The sequence below is a fragment of the Panicum virgatum genome, chromosome 5N, assembly GCF_016808335.1.
Source record: "Panicum virgatum strain AP13 chromosome 5N, P.virgatum_v5, whole genome shotgun sequence".
NCBI classification, from domain to species: domain Eukaryota; kingdom Viridiplantae; phylum Streptophyta; class Magnoliopsida; order Poales; family Poaceae; genus Panicum; species Panicum virgatum.
The window spans coordinates 19390218-19404942 of NC_053149.1; the positions used below are offsets into that span (position 1 = coordinate 19390218).

Consider the following 14725-nt stretch of genomic DNA (forward strand, 5'->3'; position numbering starts at 1 on the left):
ACTTAGGGCATCGGCTACTACATTGGCTTTACATGGGTGATAATGAATTTCCAAATTATAATCTTTGACTAATTCCAGCCATCTTCTCTGCCTCAGGTTTAGGTCTGGTTGGGTGAAGATATACTTCAGACTTTTATGATCGGTAAAGATTTCGCACTTATTTCCAATCAAATAGTGCCTCCAGATCTTAAGTGCGTGCACTACGGCTGCAAGCTCCAAATCATGAGTCGAGTAATTTTGCTCATGAGTCCTGAGCTGACGGGAAGCATATACAACGATTTTCCCATCTTGCATCAGCACACAACCCAATCCTTGTCTGGACGCATCACAATAGATGACAAAATCCCGATGAATATCCGGCAGGGTTAGCACTGGGGCTGTCGTTAATTTCCTCTTCAACTCCTGGAAGCTCCTTTCACACGATTCCGTCCAGGTGAATTTCTTCTCCTTCTTGAGCAGCTCCGTCATGGGCCGGGCTATCTTAGAAAATCCCTCAATGAATCTCCGATAATACCCAGCTAATCCGAGAAAACTCCTGATCTCACTGACATTGGTTGGTTGCTGCCAGTTGGATACTGCTTCGACCTTCTCGGGGTCCACTGCTACTCCTTCTGCGGTCAGAATATGACCAAGGAAGGCTACCTTCTCTAGCCAAAACTCACACTTGCTGAATTTGGCGTATAGCCTATGCACTCTTAGCTTTTCCAAAACTACCCTCAGGTGCTGCTCGTGTTCCTGAATACTCTTCGAGTAAATAAGTATGTCGTCGATGAAGACTACGACAAACTTATCTAACTCGTCCATAAATACCTTGTTCATGAGGTTCATGAAATATGCAGGTGCGTTTGTCAGTCCAAAAGACATCACCGTGAACTCAAATTGTCCGTATCGGGTGACAAAGGCTGTCTTCGGGATGTCGCTTTCCCTAATCTTGAGCTGAAAATATCCGGACCTTAGGTCAATCTTGGAAAAGTACTTGGCTCCTTTTAACTGATCAAAGAGATCATCGATCCTGGGAAGGGGGGTACTTATTTTTGATAGTGACTTCGTTTAGTGCCCGGTAGTCTACACACAACCTCATACTTCCGTCCTTCTTCTTGACGAATAGAACCGGGGCTCCCCAAGGCGACGAACTTGGCCTGATGAAGCCAATCCGTTGCAACTCCTCTAGTTGTTTCTTTAGCTCCGCCAACTCGGTGGCTGCCATCCTGTAAGGTCTCTTGGCTATAGGGGCAGTTCCAGGGACAATGTCAATGACAAATTCTACTTCCCTATCTGGTGGCATACCGGGGAGTTCTTCGGGAAAGACATCGGGATACTCATTCACTACAGGGACTTCTTCCAAGGACTTGGCTTCCATGCTAAACACCATCGGGTTTGCTCCACTTTCCCGGGTATGACAGGTCACTCGGACTCCCTCTGGGTTTGTTAGATGCACTACCTTATCCGTACAACCTATGAGGCCATTGTGTTTGCTCAGCCATTCCATTCCAAGGATCACATCTATCCCTTCTGACTTAAGTACTACTAGATCTGCTAAAAACTCTACCCCACTTAAATTGATCCTTACCCGTAGACAACCCAGCTGACACCTAATGTCTCCTCCGGGCGTCCGGGTTAATAGGGGTGTTTTTAGTAGTACTGTAGGTATTTTATGTTTCTCCACAAAACTTGAGGATATGAATGAGTGTGATGCTCCAGAATCAAACAGTACTGTTGCAAGAGTTGAGCTGACTAGGTACTCACCGAGTACTACGCCCTGAGCTCCTTGAGCTTCCTGCGCGTCGATGTGGTTGACGCGGGCTCGTCCAAAAGACTGCTGGAGTTGCCTTTGCTGGTTGTTGTTGTTGCTGCTGTTGCCACGGAGGGGCACTCGGTTGGCACCGGTCAGAACTGGCTTGGGTCCGTTCACTGTGTTGGAGAAAGCTGAAGTAGCAGGTTTGTTCTTGGCATTGGGGCAGTCGGCGATGAAGTGACCCGTCTCACGGCAGTTGAAGCAGGCCCTCACGTTGCTGTTGTTGTTGGTGACCTGGCTCGCATTACTCTGTGGGGCCCTCATGGTGTTCTGGCTTCTGGGCTGTGTGTTAGGGGCCCGTGGTCCTGTCACTTGAGACTGAGTTTTGTACTGCGTTGGGGCTTGGGACCTTGGTGCGTTGTAGCTGAGACTTCTGGTCTTCTGAAAACGATCCTGCTGGCGAGACTTACTCTCCAGGAACTTGCGCTTGTTCTCTTTCCTCTCATCAATCTTAGCCTTTTCGGTGAGGATTGCCTTGTTCATCAAGGTGTTGAAATCAGGATAGATCTGAGGAGTGAGCAGGGTCCTGAGTTCTGGGTTTAGTCCCTTCTTGAACATGTCCTGCTTCTTCTCGTCGTCGTTCACTTCATCTGGCGCATATCGAGACAGCTCCATAAACTGGTGAGTATATTCTTCCACCAACATACTCCCCTGCTGAAGTGCGCGGAATTCATCCGCCTTGCGCTTCATGGTGGCCGAGGGGATGTGGTAACGGCGGAATTCCCTCACGAATTCATTCCAGGTGATGGTGGAGGCATCTCGGGCGGCAGCGCAGTAATTTTCCCACCAGGCTAAGGCAGTCCCGGTGAGTTGATGTGCTGCCAGAAGAACTTTATCCCGATCCTGGCACCCAAATGGCTCAAGCTTCCTTTGGATCACGCGGAGCCAGTCGTCTGCATCCAAAGGGTTGCTGGATCCGGCAAAAGTGGGTGGCTCGGCCCTCAGAAAAGCTGTCAGCTTGTCATTAAAGGTCTGCTCTCGTGGTTGCCTGTTTACTAGAGCATTGGCCAGTGTCTCTAGTATGAGAGTCTGGTTATGGATTACTTGCGCCAGGTCCACGAAGGGTGGTGGTGGTGGTGGTGGCAGCTGTGCACCAAGATTTTCTCCTCTGCCCTGACTCACTTCTTGTTCCTCCTGCGGATGGTTCTGCCCGTCGGGGCGTGCTCCTGCATCAGCGGCTGCAGGGTCCCTGACGCGGGAGGCCCTCGTGATGCTTCGAGAAACCATCTGCAGATTGGGTAGGGTTTTTTGTGAGATTGGGATTAGGTGATGTTTAAGTTATTTAGTTCGCGTAACAAGGCAGAATTAACCTTTTGCCAAAAAGGCACACACACAACAAGCACACAACAAGGCAAACAAGCAACTCTTACTAAAACAAGGCAGGGTACAACATGGGAACACAACTAGAGCGCGCACTACACGTCCGGGTACATAACTTCAAAAGAAAAGGGGCACAGAACTTCTTCGGACCACATGGCTTCATTCCTTGTCGGTTGCTCGCGCTTCAGGCAGACTCATTGGCTTGTGTGGGTTCCTCCCTCGGAAAGGAACTCGCGTTCTCCGGGGAAATGAATGGTCCTGGCTCGCCATTCTCTAGATCTCCGTTTTCCCGGGGTTGCGTTGTGGCTTCTCTGGCGGCGGCGGCCGTAGACCTTCCTGGGTTCTCGGGTGGGGCTAGTGGGTTTCCAACGAGTGGTCCCCATCCTAAGACGGGCGTTCCGAGCAGAACATGGTCTTCCCCTATTGCCGGGACTGGGGTTCCACTACTAGTCCATTCTTGCATACACCGGTCTCGGGCTTGCCTGAGGCTCTCCTGAGCAACTGCTTCACTGCTGACCGCTGCTGCGGCTCTTGCCTCGGCTTGGACTGCTCGGATCTGCTGCAATCTTAGCGCGAGCTCTGCTTGCTCGGCTCGATGGGTCTGTTCCCTCAGCAAGTTGGCTTGCTCGTCAAAGAGCTGATCCAAGGAGGCTAGGTAGGTAGCTACTTGGTACAGGAGGACTTCTTCATGGCGGCGCCGTTCCAGGCTTCTCATTCGAGCTTCCCAAACTGGTGTTCTGATGGCTGGTGGGAAGAACCTCATTGGTGTGGGGGCGAGGTGTCCTTCGAAAATCCGGCACAGATAACGGAGTGCTTTCCTGACGGCTAGGGGATAGGTGTCCTGGTGCCTAAACCCTGTAGTAGTCACTCGCCATGACAGGATGTCGGGGTAGCGGTCACTTCTGGCGACGACTAGGATCACCCTGCAGCGGAGAGTGCCATGATGCTCGTACTCTCTGCTGTAGTACCTTGGGCGTTCCGTGACTCCAAGGCTTTCCGGGGCGTTGATCAAGAGGCTGGGGAAGCCAGGTGCAGCTTGGCAGTTGCCCTGGGTCCATCCTTCCTCAGCCATCTGAAAATAAAAGTAGGGTGAAAAACTTGCACAATTATTTGAGGTACACGAAGGGGTAGATGATTTTTATTATGGTAACATGGTGGAGTACAACTTCATGGGTACATGATTATTATTAAAGCTTCTAGCTTGGAGACAACTCCTATCATGGGGATTCTTCCTCAATCCTAAGGGTGCGCTTCTTCAGTGGAAGACACTGATCCATCAAGTTATCCTCGGTCTGAGTACCTTTGTCCCAATGGGTTTCTTCAGGTTCTTCTTCTTCAGTTTGAGTTCCAACATCCCAATGGGTTTCCATGGGTTCTTCTTCTTCGTCTTCCTCTATCCATCCACCTATTCCCCAACGAGCCTCGTACCTCGGCATCCGAGCTTGGAGAGCGGCTAGCGAGTCCTCGGCACGTGTGGCTCTTGCCCGCTGTTCTTCCAGTTCTTCCTCTTTCTCATCCATCTGGACTTGGAGGGCGGCTAGGAAATACTCGGCATGTACGGTCCTCGACCGTTGTTCATCCAGCTCCTGGGTTGCCTTTTCTGCTCTGTGGACTTGCTGCTTCAGTTGTGCTGCTTGCTCGCGATAGAGCTCATCCAGGCCGGTGAGATAGATGGATAGGTGAGAGACCGTGTCTTCTAGGTCTTCTTCTTCCCTTCCGAGTCCTCTCATCCGGGCGATCCAGGTGCGTCCTCTTCCTTCAGTTGGCGGGAAGAACCCCATGGGAGTCCGCTGAAGGTGATGTCTGTAGATCATTCGGAGCCGTCGCAGGGCCTTACGGGCGGCTTTCCGATAGGTATCCGGGAAACGGAATCCAGTGGTGGAGATGAACCAAGGGTCCACATCAGGATAGCGGGTGCTTCTTGCTATGAAGATCATCAGGTCACACCGAAGAGTGCCCTTGGAGTCATACTCCCGGTAAAGAAACTCTGGCGGATCCATAACTCCAATGCATTCCAGGCTGAGTATCAACAACTTAGGAAGGCCGGGCTCTGCGAAACAGATTCCGCCGATCCATCCATTATCAGCCATCTGGAACAGGGCAAGAACCAAAGGTAAGTGTTTGTGTGAGGAAAGGATTAAGGATAGAAAAGTCCTAAGGTGAAAGGTCCTGAAAACGGGTTTCGCTCCTAGGGTCACGTCCTACGGCCAACCTACGGCTCTAATACCACCTGAAGCGTCCCCTCATAAGAGAAGACTTAAATGTGTTACAAAGCACCAGTCCCAGGAGGCTGATGACACATTTATTACATCAGATGGTTCATTACCGTACAACCCTACGCGGTAGTGAGCAGAGGAATGCCACTATCGCGAGGATTACAATCCACACACACGCGATGATATTAAAAACAAAGAGAAAATCATCAAGGTCTTGCGCCATGCGGAAACTCCGGCGAGTGACCCAAGTCCACAGGCAAGGCTGGGTGCAGGACGATAACCCTACTCGGCATCGTCTGGCACAAAGTCTGGATCTTCTTCTGTAAAAAGGAAAATGGGGTGAGTACAAACGTACTCAGCAAGTCCAACCACACCCACGGAGGGGGGTTATAACAGAATAATATGCATAGGTGAATCAAGTATAAGGTTACGGCTTAAGTTGCAGAAAAACGACATTTTATGCAGGGTTTTGTTTTATAGAAAACCTTTTAGAAATCAGTTTTTGTTTAACACGGAGTTCAGGTTTTAAAACTGCTACCGGACTCCCCGTCCGTCGTAGCACACGGCACAACTGCCGGAACCAATTCCAAAACAACTCACACCAGCCCATCCCAAAGAAACACTAGTTATGTGACCACACCGTAACTCGCCCAATACCGTGGGCACGGACTATTCGAATAGATTCTTAACTCTGCAGAGGTGTGCAACTTTACCCACAAGTAGGATACCACAACTCGAACACCGTCGTGTCGGTGTAGATCCCAACATAGCCATTACCCACCATAGCTAAGCCTGACTAGCCATCACGGGATGCACCAAGGGGTCATTGACCGTTCACTTAGGTATAACCGGGCATAAGTCACTCGGGGCTTATCCCTTTTCCTTAGTCACCCGTTGCTCTCAGCTCTCCTGATGGCTATCACACCAACTAGTGGGATTTATGCTACGCCGTTGCCCATTCAACGGTCGAGTGGTTTGCACGATAGTGGAGTTAGGTGAGATGACACACCAACTCGGTCCTTAGACACGACAAGATGGATATCTCCCTCCTTGCTCTGCCACACAGGCACAAGCACACCAATCGGCAAATCACACAGAAATGCCGTCCATCTCGTCCATACTTATCTTTCGAAATCCACATTTTATCCCTTCCCACACGCACACATTTTCTTTATCAAATAAATCATATTAAGAGTAAAGTCCTAAGCGTTCTAATATCGATTAACGTCCAAGCAAAATCAGACATTAATCTAGGTGGTCAAGGAATGGTCATCACAAATCAAGGGGTGGCTATCCAACCGTGTTTTTCATGCAAGCAAAACATATGCAATTTTATAAAACGGGCCATTGGGTTGTGTTTTATAAAAACTAGGACAGAAACATGCATCAAAGGATGGGATTGAACTTGCCGTCTTCGAAGCCTTCTGGGATGTCCTGTCCTTCGGGCTCGGGGTCGCGGAACTAGTCCTCGTTCTCCTGCTCACAGTACAGCTCGTTGATGGGTTCTCCTTCGTTCACTCCGTGGTCTACAGCGTACACAAACAAGCACACAATCAACACACAGAAGATAAAGATTTGTCGTCGAGCTCGAAATGGGGACGCATAAAATATAGGGCATGGAGTGATATTATTGGGTGTGCTTCTAATGGCATGGTCAAAACTATATTAAGAGAGATGTGGTAAAGTTTTGGGTAGATCCGAGGTTGTTAGGCGCATAAAATGATAGGTCAAAGGAGTGTTTAGGCCCTAAACAGGGGTCCAGGGACCTAATTGTAATTAAGTTTATGAGGGCAGGGGCTTGGTTTGCATTTTAGAAGTTTCTTGGGTTAATCTAAAAGAGTCAGGGGCCTCTTTATAAATATTTTCATGAAATGGGGGTCTTCTCTTATAAATAAAACAAAGGACGGGGTTTCTTTTGCAAAGAGTGGAGGGCTTCTTTTCTGAATCAAGGGAAAGGGAGGGGGTTTTGGGCTAAATGGCCCCTTTCCTCCTCCTCCCTCTACGCTGGAAAACAGGGGAAGGAGGCCGGCGCTCGTCGGAGCTCGCGGGCCCGCGGCCTGGGGGCATGGCGGCAGCCCGGAGTAGGGGAAAAGGAGGCGGCCGCCGTGGGAGGTCGATCCCTCCCGTTGATTTGGGAGATGGTGGCTCGCAGGAGGTGGTACGACGGCGGTGGGTGGCGGCCAACCCTGGTCAGTGTGGCGGCGGCACCGCAAAGCACGACGGCGGCCCGGATCTGGGGGAAAAGAAGATGGGGAGCTCGGGAATCCCAGTGCCTACCTCGGCTCGAGCTGCGGTGCTGCGGGATGGGGGCTACGCGGTGGCCTGTGCTCGCGGCGGCGGCAATGGCGGGAGTGGTGCTAGGAGGTCAGGGAGGCGGCTGCGGAGCTCGGGCTGGGGATGTGGTGCGGAGGAGCGGCGCCGGGGCCTTTATAGGCGTGAGAGGCGGTGGAGGTTTGGCGGGATGCGGCGGAGGCCGGCGACCGAGTTGATGGCGGTGGGGCTGGCTTGGCGCTGTGCGGCCGTCAACGGGGGGCGGGCGCGCACGGCGAGGTGACGCGACGCTACGGCCAGGCGGCGACTGCTGCAGGCGGCGCTGTGCCGGAGTCGCCGCCGCTGTGCAGCGTCAACGGCTGCGGTGTGCGCGCGGCAGGCGGGCGCGGGCTAGGCACGACCGGGGCGCGCGCGGCCGTGGGGCTGCCCTGCAGCGTGTGTGTGTGTGCGGCAGGGGTGGCGCCGAGCTGGTGCGCGCGGGCGCGGTCGGGGAGCGCGCGTGAGAGCGGGGTCCCGTGGGCGTGCGTGCGCACGGTCCGAGGGGGAAGGCGTGCTCGGTTGGGGCACGGTCGGGTGGAGCAGAGGGCGAGGGGGGGAGGGCGCGGGCCAGGCGCGCGCGGTAGAGAAGAAAGGAAGGAGAGAGAGAGGGAGAGGGAAGGAGAGGGAAAGAAAAAGAAAATGGGAAAAAGAAAAAGAGAAAAAGGAAAAAGGAGGGGAGAGAAATAAAGAGAGAAAGAGAGAGAGAGGGGCGGGCGCGTCGGCGCCGATCGCGGTCGCGGTCGGCCACGCGTGGCGTCCGGGCGCGCGGGTCGAGGGGAAACAGGGTGCTGGATACGGGTGTCGGGTCTTTGGGGAATCGAAAGATCTAGCGGAACAGGGAAGTTTCCAGAAAAACTGGGGTTAGGGTTTCAAGGAGGGATCTCGAGCTCAACGACAAAGCAAAATCTTAGCGCATGATTTATTTTAGTAAATTTTCGGGATGTTACACTCAGCTTGCACATGTTGAATAACAGCGGCATCCAAGGTAGTGCTTTCCTTGCCTGATCTTGTCCAATTTGTAAAATGATTGTCGGTGTTTTACCGTCAAGCGTACCTAGGGATACCATAAGGTAGTAGACTTGTAGGCAGGGTGTCGCCGAGATCAGGAACTCGAAGGTGCAAGCAACACAAGTTTAGACAGTGCCGCAATATGCGTAATACCCTACGTCATGTTGGCTGTTTGTATTGCCTTGGTATGACTTATTGGGTTGGTTGGTTTGGAGGGGTTCCTGACCGCCCTTATATACTCTGGGGCGACAGGGTTACATGTAAGTGTCCGATGCTAGCTTAGGAGTCCTACTCGAGTACTCTCGGGTAGTTTCCTTCTGTATTCGGCTAGTTCTACTCCTATTCGAGTAGTTACTTACGAATAAGGTATGGACATGTCCCATCCCTTATTCGGTCATTGTCTAAGCTATGTACGTAGTCCCGGGTCTGACAAGGCCCCGAGCTCTTCGTAGCCGAGTACTGCAGGCTTTGAGTACTTGAAGCAGTCTTGACTTCTTTTTGAAGCTTCATCCTGAAGATCTTCTTCGAGTACTTCCTTGGCTGCGTCGAGGTTATGAGGTGCTTAAGCCCCGAAATAGCTTCGACTTCTTTATATGGGGTGCGACTTAGTCGCACTCCATATGGAGTAGCCCCCGAGCCTTAGGTTGAATCATAGATTCAGGCTGAGGGTCCTTAGTCTTGAATCTTCATCTTATCTTTCTAAAATTGAAAAATAAGTACTCGATGACACGTACTACGCAGCCCCCGAGCCTTGAATCTAAATCCCGAATTTTGGAAAAAGGATCCCCATACTTTGTGGCATTGGGATATGTGCATTATTTGTTTTTCTCTGATTAATCAGGAATTTGATGGTACAATGAACCAATTTGTTCAAAAATTTAGAAAACCTCTTTTTTCTAGCTGAAGCCTCGAAAAAATGATTGACTAAATAACTTCCCAAAACTGGCCATTATTGTCCCCTCAAAAACCCCAAAAAAACCAGAGAAAACTCTTCAACTTCCGCACAGTAACTTCTCCTTGGTTATATAACCGCGCGGTAGATCTAGGTTTGGCTTTCACACCTTCAAGTCATTTCGCCTTCCAGCCGCCACCAAGATACTCTTCAACTCTTGCCCGCGCGCTTCCTTTTCTCCTCCCTTGATCTTTGATCCTTCACCATCTCCCTAGCCCCCGAGCGTATGCGAAGCAAGTCGCTTGTGACATCAAGGATGGGTCGCAAGGAATCTGCCAGGAAGGAGAAAGAGGCCGCCAACAAACCCATCCTAGGCGAAGGATCGGAATCCACGATTCAGTCCCAGGCGGAACACTGGACTTACAGTAAGTGCTCTCGCCACCATCTTCTTCATCTAGTTGCGCAGGGCCTTCTCCAGGATGAGAAAATCATCGGCTGGCGCCCTTCTTTCCGCGAATCTTACCCTCGCGAAAATAAGGAAGAAATCATTTCTTTTTATCACTTCTTTGAGCGAGGATTTTGCCTCCCTGCTTGCGATTTCCTCCGCGGTCTTCTTTACACTTACGGCCTGCTGCTCCACCATTTGAACCCAAATTCCTTTGTACATCTCGCAATTTTTGTTCATTTTCGCGAAGCTTTCCTTAGCATTGAGCCACATTGGCACCTTTTCCGCCACCTCTTCCGCTGCAGGCCGCAACCTTCCTTAAAATATATCTCTGTAGTTGGCAGAGCTGGCGTCCAGCTTCGTCAATCCGCTGACTCTGGGTACATCGAATACCAGCTTCCTTCCAACATCCCAAACCGGAAACATAACTGGTTCTACATCGGCAACCATCCTCCCCCTCTGCTCGAGAAGGACGGAAAACCTCCTGTGCCCTGCCAAGAGTGGAACTCGATGCCCGACGAAGGCAATTTGGACCAAGTGAAGGAGCTGATGGCCCTTATCGCCGCCCACAAAGAGATGAACGTCACTGGAGCGTCAGTGGTGTTCGACTTCGTCAGGCGCCGGATCCAGCCGCTTCAGAAGCGGTTTCATTACGTTTTTGAAGACATTGGCGCTGAGGATCCCTCTCGGATGTGTGCAGACGAGCTCAGCGGCGCAGAAGCTCTTGTACGCACCAAGAAGGTCCTTCTGGACGTCGGTGGGGTACCCTATGTACCAAAGTTGTTCTCTGCGGTGAATCCTCCGCATCCGGTATGTACTCAGTTCTTTCACCTGCAAGGACTCAAAAATATTTCGTGTCTTGCTAATCAAGTACTCGACTTCTTGTAGGACACCGTCGCCACATACAGGTCCACACCATTTATGCCAGGTACCATATGCTCTGTCCAATTATATCCGAGTGCACATCTTCCTCCCTATCTTCAGAAGAATTGGTCTGGAATTGTGGTAGATGAGCCTGACGCCCGTGTTGCAGCCTCTTCAGACTCTGAGAGAACTCAGAGTGCTGCATCAGGGTTGGCAAAAGATCTGCCCGAGATCCCGAAAGGTCGGCGAGTCTGCGCCAAGCGCAAGACAAGCTCCATCGACTCCCCCAGGTAACTTGCTATCCCGGGCAGTACTCGATTTCAATTGAAATGCCATTCAGTTGCTTTATCCTTCTTCTTTTTTCTAGTTCTCCTTCTCCCGGCCCCAAGAAACAGAAGGGTGCCGTGGACGTTGCATCAGTCAGCGTTGGGGATGATGTCCTAGTCGGCATCCCAATCACAGGTGCCAGGACGGACCCGTTGCCCGATTCTAACGTCGTCACTGTCACCACACCTCGAATTTCGTCTGGGCAAGACTTGCCCTCGACTGGTTCTGGTGCGGGGATTACAGAGGTTTTTCAAACTCCGGTGTTGGGAACCCCCAAACCGAGAGTATTGAAACTCAAAAAGCTTGCTGTGAAGAAGTCGACACTGTAAGTGCATCGACCCTCGACTTGTTCTTCGTCATGTCTTTGGTTTTCCTAATGCTTCTTGGAATATTTTCAGGACTTCTGCAGTAATTGGGCTGGAGGATACTTCGTCTGAGGTGCCGCCAGCCCCCGAGCAACACAACATCCCCCCGCCTGAAGGGGAAAACTTGGTGCCAGAGCCGCCAGCCCCCGAGCAAAGCGAGGAAGCGGAGCCCAGGGCTGTGGCAGAGCAGGCCCAAGGAGGTGAAACCTCAGCTCACGCTTCAGCGCCGCCCGAACTCCCCACAAGTGAAAAGACCAGTGGCGCTGAAGAAGCTGGAGGCTCCTCCCTTCCTTCGAACCAGACCAGTAAGTACTCGAGCACCCTGTGTGTTGTGTCAAGTTCGCCGGTTTGTGTTTGCTGAAAATTCCTTTTCTTCTTCTTGTCAGTCACCTACCAGCTGATCCCACAAAAGATTACTCCGGAAGAACGACGCAAGATTCCTTTCAATCTAGCATTTGATCCGATGCTGGATAGGCAAAAACTTGGTGGCTTTCAAGAGCTTGCTCAGGAAATGACCCAGTTCACCATGGTAAGTTCTGTAGACAACACTTTTGAGTTCTGATTAGCGTTGTATGCCTGCTCACTTGACTTGTTTCTGGAGACAGGACCTGTATAAACAATCAGAGTTGAAATATGCCAAGCTTCAAGCTGTGTTGGACACTGATGCAGAGCTCCTAGATCGAGAAGAGAGATGCAAGAGTCTGGAGGAGGACAATATTGCCATGAAGAAGCACATCCAGAAGCTTGAACATGAGCGGATGAAGTATGATGAGCTTAAAACCTTCAACAATACCCTCCGATCCCAGCTCAAAGAACAAAGGAAAGCCCATCAAGGTTAGTACTCTTTTTTGAGTTGTTTCCTTGATAGCTAACCATGTAGCACCTGAGTGTTCTTTCTCCTTCGCCTCAGCTTTGAAAAAACTCTTGGCTTCCAAAGAAGAGTACCTCACTGACGTCAAAAATCTTGTGTATCGACGCACAGATGAAGTCGAGCGGTTGCAGAAGAAACTCCAAGACACCGACATCCAATTTGTCGAGTGCATGCAAACCGTCAAGGCACTGAGCGAAGAGAAGATTACCAGGGACAAGGAACTCGAAGAGCTGAAGGTAGCGGCACAAGCAGTAGTCGACATGGTGGATCCTCTCGAAGATGGAGCCCCAACCGAGCGGAGTCTACTCGATCGCCTTTGAGATGCTCCTGCAAAGGTGACAGGCTTCGTATCAGAGGCAACTAAGACTTATATTGCCCATACCTTAGCTTTAGTGAAGTCCTTCTGGGCCAAGGCGCAGTTAGAATGCTTGTCCGATGGTATGGCTGCCAACTGCTCCGAAGAGCAATTCGAAGGATATCTCAAGGAGGTGCAGCCAACCACGGAGAAGATTATTGAGAGCCTAGAGCAAGAGTAGGTCTCACAAAAATACTTGAAGTATTTGTACCAGTACTTGTGTGTATATGTATATATATTTATGCCTGTTTATCCCTTGTCTGATTGTCGAGTATCAGGATACTTCGAATTCATAGGATAATGCTCTTACAGACTTCGCCAGACAGATGAAAACTTGGCATTGCATCGAGTGCCCAAGCACGGTACTCATAGGCTAAATCGTGAGCCTTGGGTTTAAGAACCCCTTCAGGAAGTTGTACCCTCGAATCATTCTACTTTTTAGTAGTCGAGCGGTAGGCCTGGAATTATGGGCTTGGTGACCCCTTCAGGAAGTCGTACCCTCGAATCATTCTACTTTTTAGTAGTCGAGCGGTAGGCCTGGAATTATGGACTTGGTGACCCCTTCAGGAAATCGTGCTCTTCGAGTTGATTCTACCTAAAGGTAGTCGAAGAACAGGCCTGGAATTATGGGCTTGGTGACCCCTTCAGGAAATCATGTTCTCGAAACCATCCTACGTTTTACTAGTCGAGTAACAAGCCTGGAATGAACAATAATAGGACATAATGGCAAAGCCCCCAAGTAAATTTGAAATGCATGTGGCTGAAAAAGCCTCCATTACAAATATATTTTACAAGTGTTGTGGCGTCAGCCCCCGAGTTATGGTTTCTCGTGGCGTAAGCCTCCAAACAAGTAAAAAAAAGGTACATGTTCTGTGGCCGAAGCCTCCAGAATCGAAAAGGAAATACATAAAAAACTTCTACGGGTAGAACTTCCGTAGGTTCTCTATGTTCCATGAGTTGGGAACCTCTTGGCCGTCCTGGTATTGTAGTCGATAAGACCCGGGTCTTGTAACTTGAGACACGATAAATGGTCCTTCCCATCTGGAATTCAGTTTGTGAAGTCCTGATTCATCTTGGATGCGTCGTAGGACTAAATCGCCAATACTGAATGATCTTTCCCGGACATTGCGATCGTGGAATCGTCGAATTCCTTGGATCACATTGATTGGAGGAACCCCCAAAGCTTTACGGAGATTATGGCACTCGAAGGCTGAGTGCTTACTATTAGGATGCCACGGACAGAAACGGTGCAAGGCCTTTTCGAAGCGTTCTTGCGCAGTTCTTGTTTTCTTCTCTTGAAATGAATACTCTGAGGTTTCGTCTGATTTGTGCTTCCGAGCAGAGCTGAGGTAGTAGAGAGGAATATGGTAGTTTGTGGGGCTGTAAGCTTCTATTCCAGAATTTACTTGTTGCCTGGCGGTGAAGGTTTTGTGAGGATCCATATAAGGGTTGGATTGATTCCACTGCTGCCTTGCACACTGCCTTCGATCAGCGCGCTTGGTATTCTTGAACTTGCTATACTGTTGTTTGACAATATCGTCGTCTTCTACCTTCAAAGTGCCCATGATGTTTGAAGCGTTGTCATGAATTTCGACAGCAATTGTTGTATTCTCCTTCCCAATGTCAGAGAAGTAGTCATCATCATCGATGTCATAATTTAGCTGGATCCGTTCTAATCCCTCTGAGTGCTGAGTCTCTACTATGTGAATCATGAAAACTTGGCGTGAAAGGTCATCGATGATGGGGGTTTTGGAAGAATCCCAAGTTTGGAGTTGGATCGTCTTTAGGGCAACCTCGTCGGACGACTTGATGCCCAACTGGTTCACCTTCTTGATTGGGATCTCCAGCCCGCTTTGTGATAATTGCTGCGCAGCTGCGAGTACTTCTCCAGAAGTATCTGGCACACGCGTGGTTGAAGCATACTCGATGGCCTCTTGGTTGCAGTCATACGATTTCT

At 50.4% G+C, this 14725-nt stretch overlaps 1 protein-coding gene across 1 annotated transcript; it reads left to right on the forward strand.

Annotated features, from left to right (window-relative positions):
• The first annotated feature begins 10496 nt into the window (after positions 1-10496).
• LOC120674638 lies at positions 10497-13020 on the forward strand. Its single transcript, XM_039955788.1, has 7 exons — positions 10497-10748; positions 10971-11140; positions 11218-11502; positions 11576-11847; positions 11929-12071; positions 12148-12376; positions 12525-13020. The coding sequence occupies exons 1-7, from the start codon at positions 10497-10499 to the stop codon at positions 12731-12733; spliced, it is 1560 nt and encodes a 519-aa protein (XP_039811722.1). The 3' UTR covers positions 12734-13020.
• Positions 13021-14725: the final 1705 nt, after the last annotated feature.

Coding starts and splice junctions, on each gene's coding strand:
- LOC120674638 (XM_039955788.1), top strand. CDS start 10,497: ATGCCCGACGAAGGCAATTTGGACCAAGTGAAGGAGCTGATGGCCCTT. Junction 11,141..11,217: donor AGCTCCATCGACTCCCCCAG/GTAACTTGCTAT, acceptor TCTTTTTTCTAG/TTCTCCTTCTCCCGGCCCCA. Junction 11,848..11,928: donor CCTTCCTTCGAACCAGACCA/GTAAGTACTCGA, acceptor TCTTCTTGTCAG/TCACCTACCAGCTGATCCCA.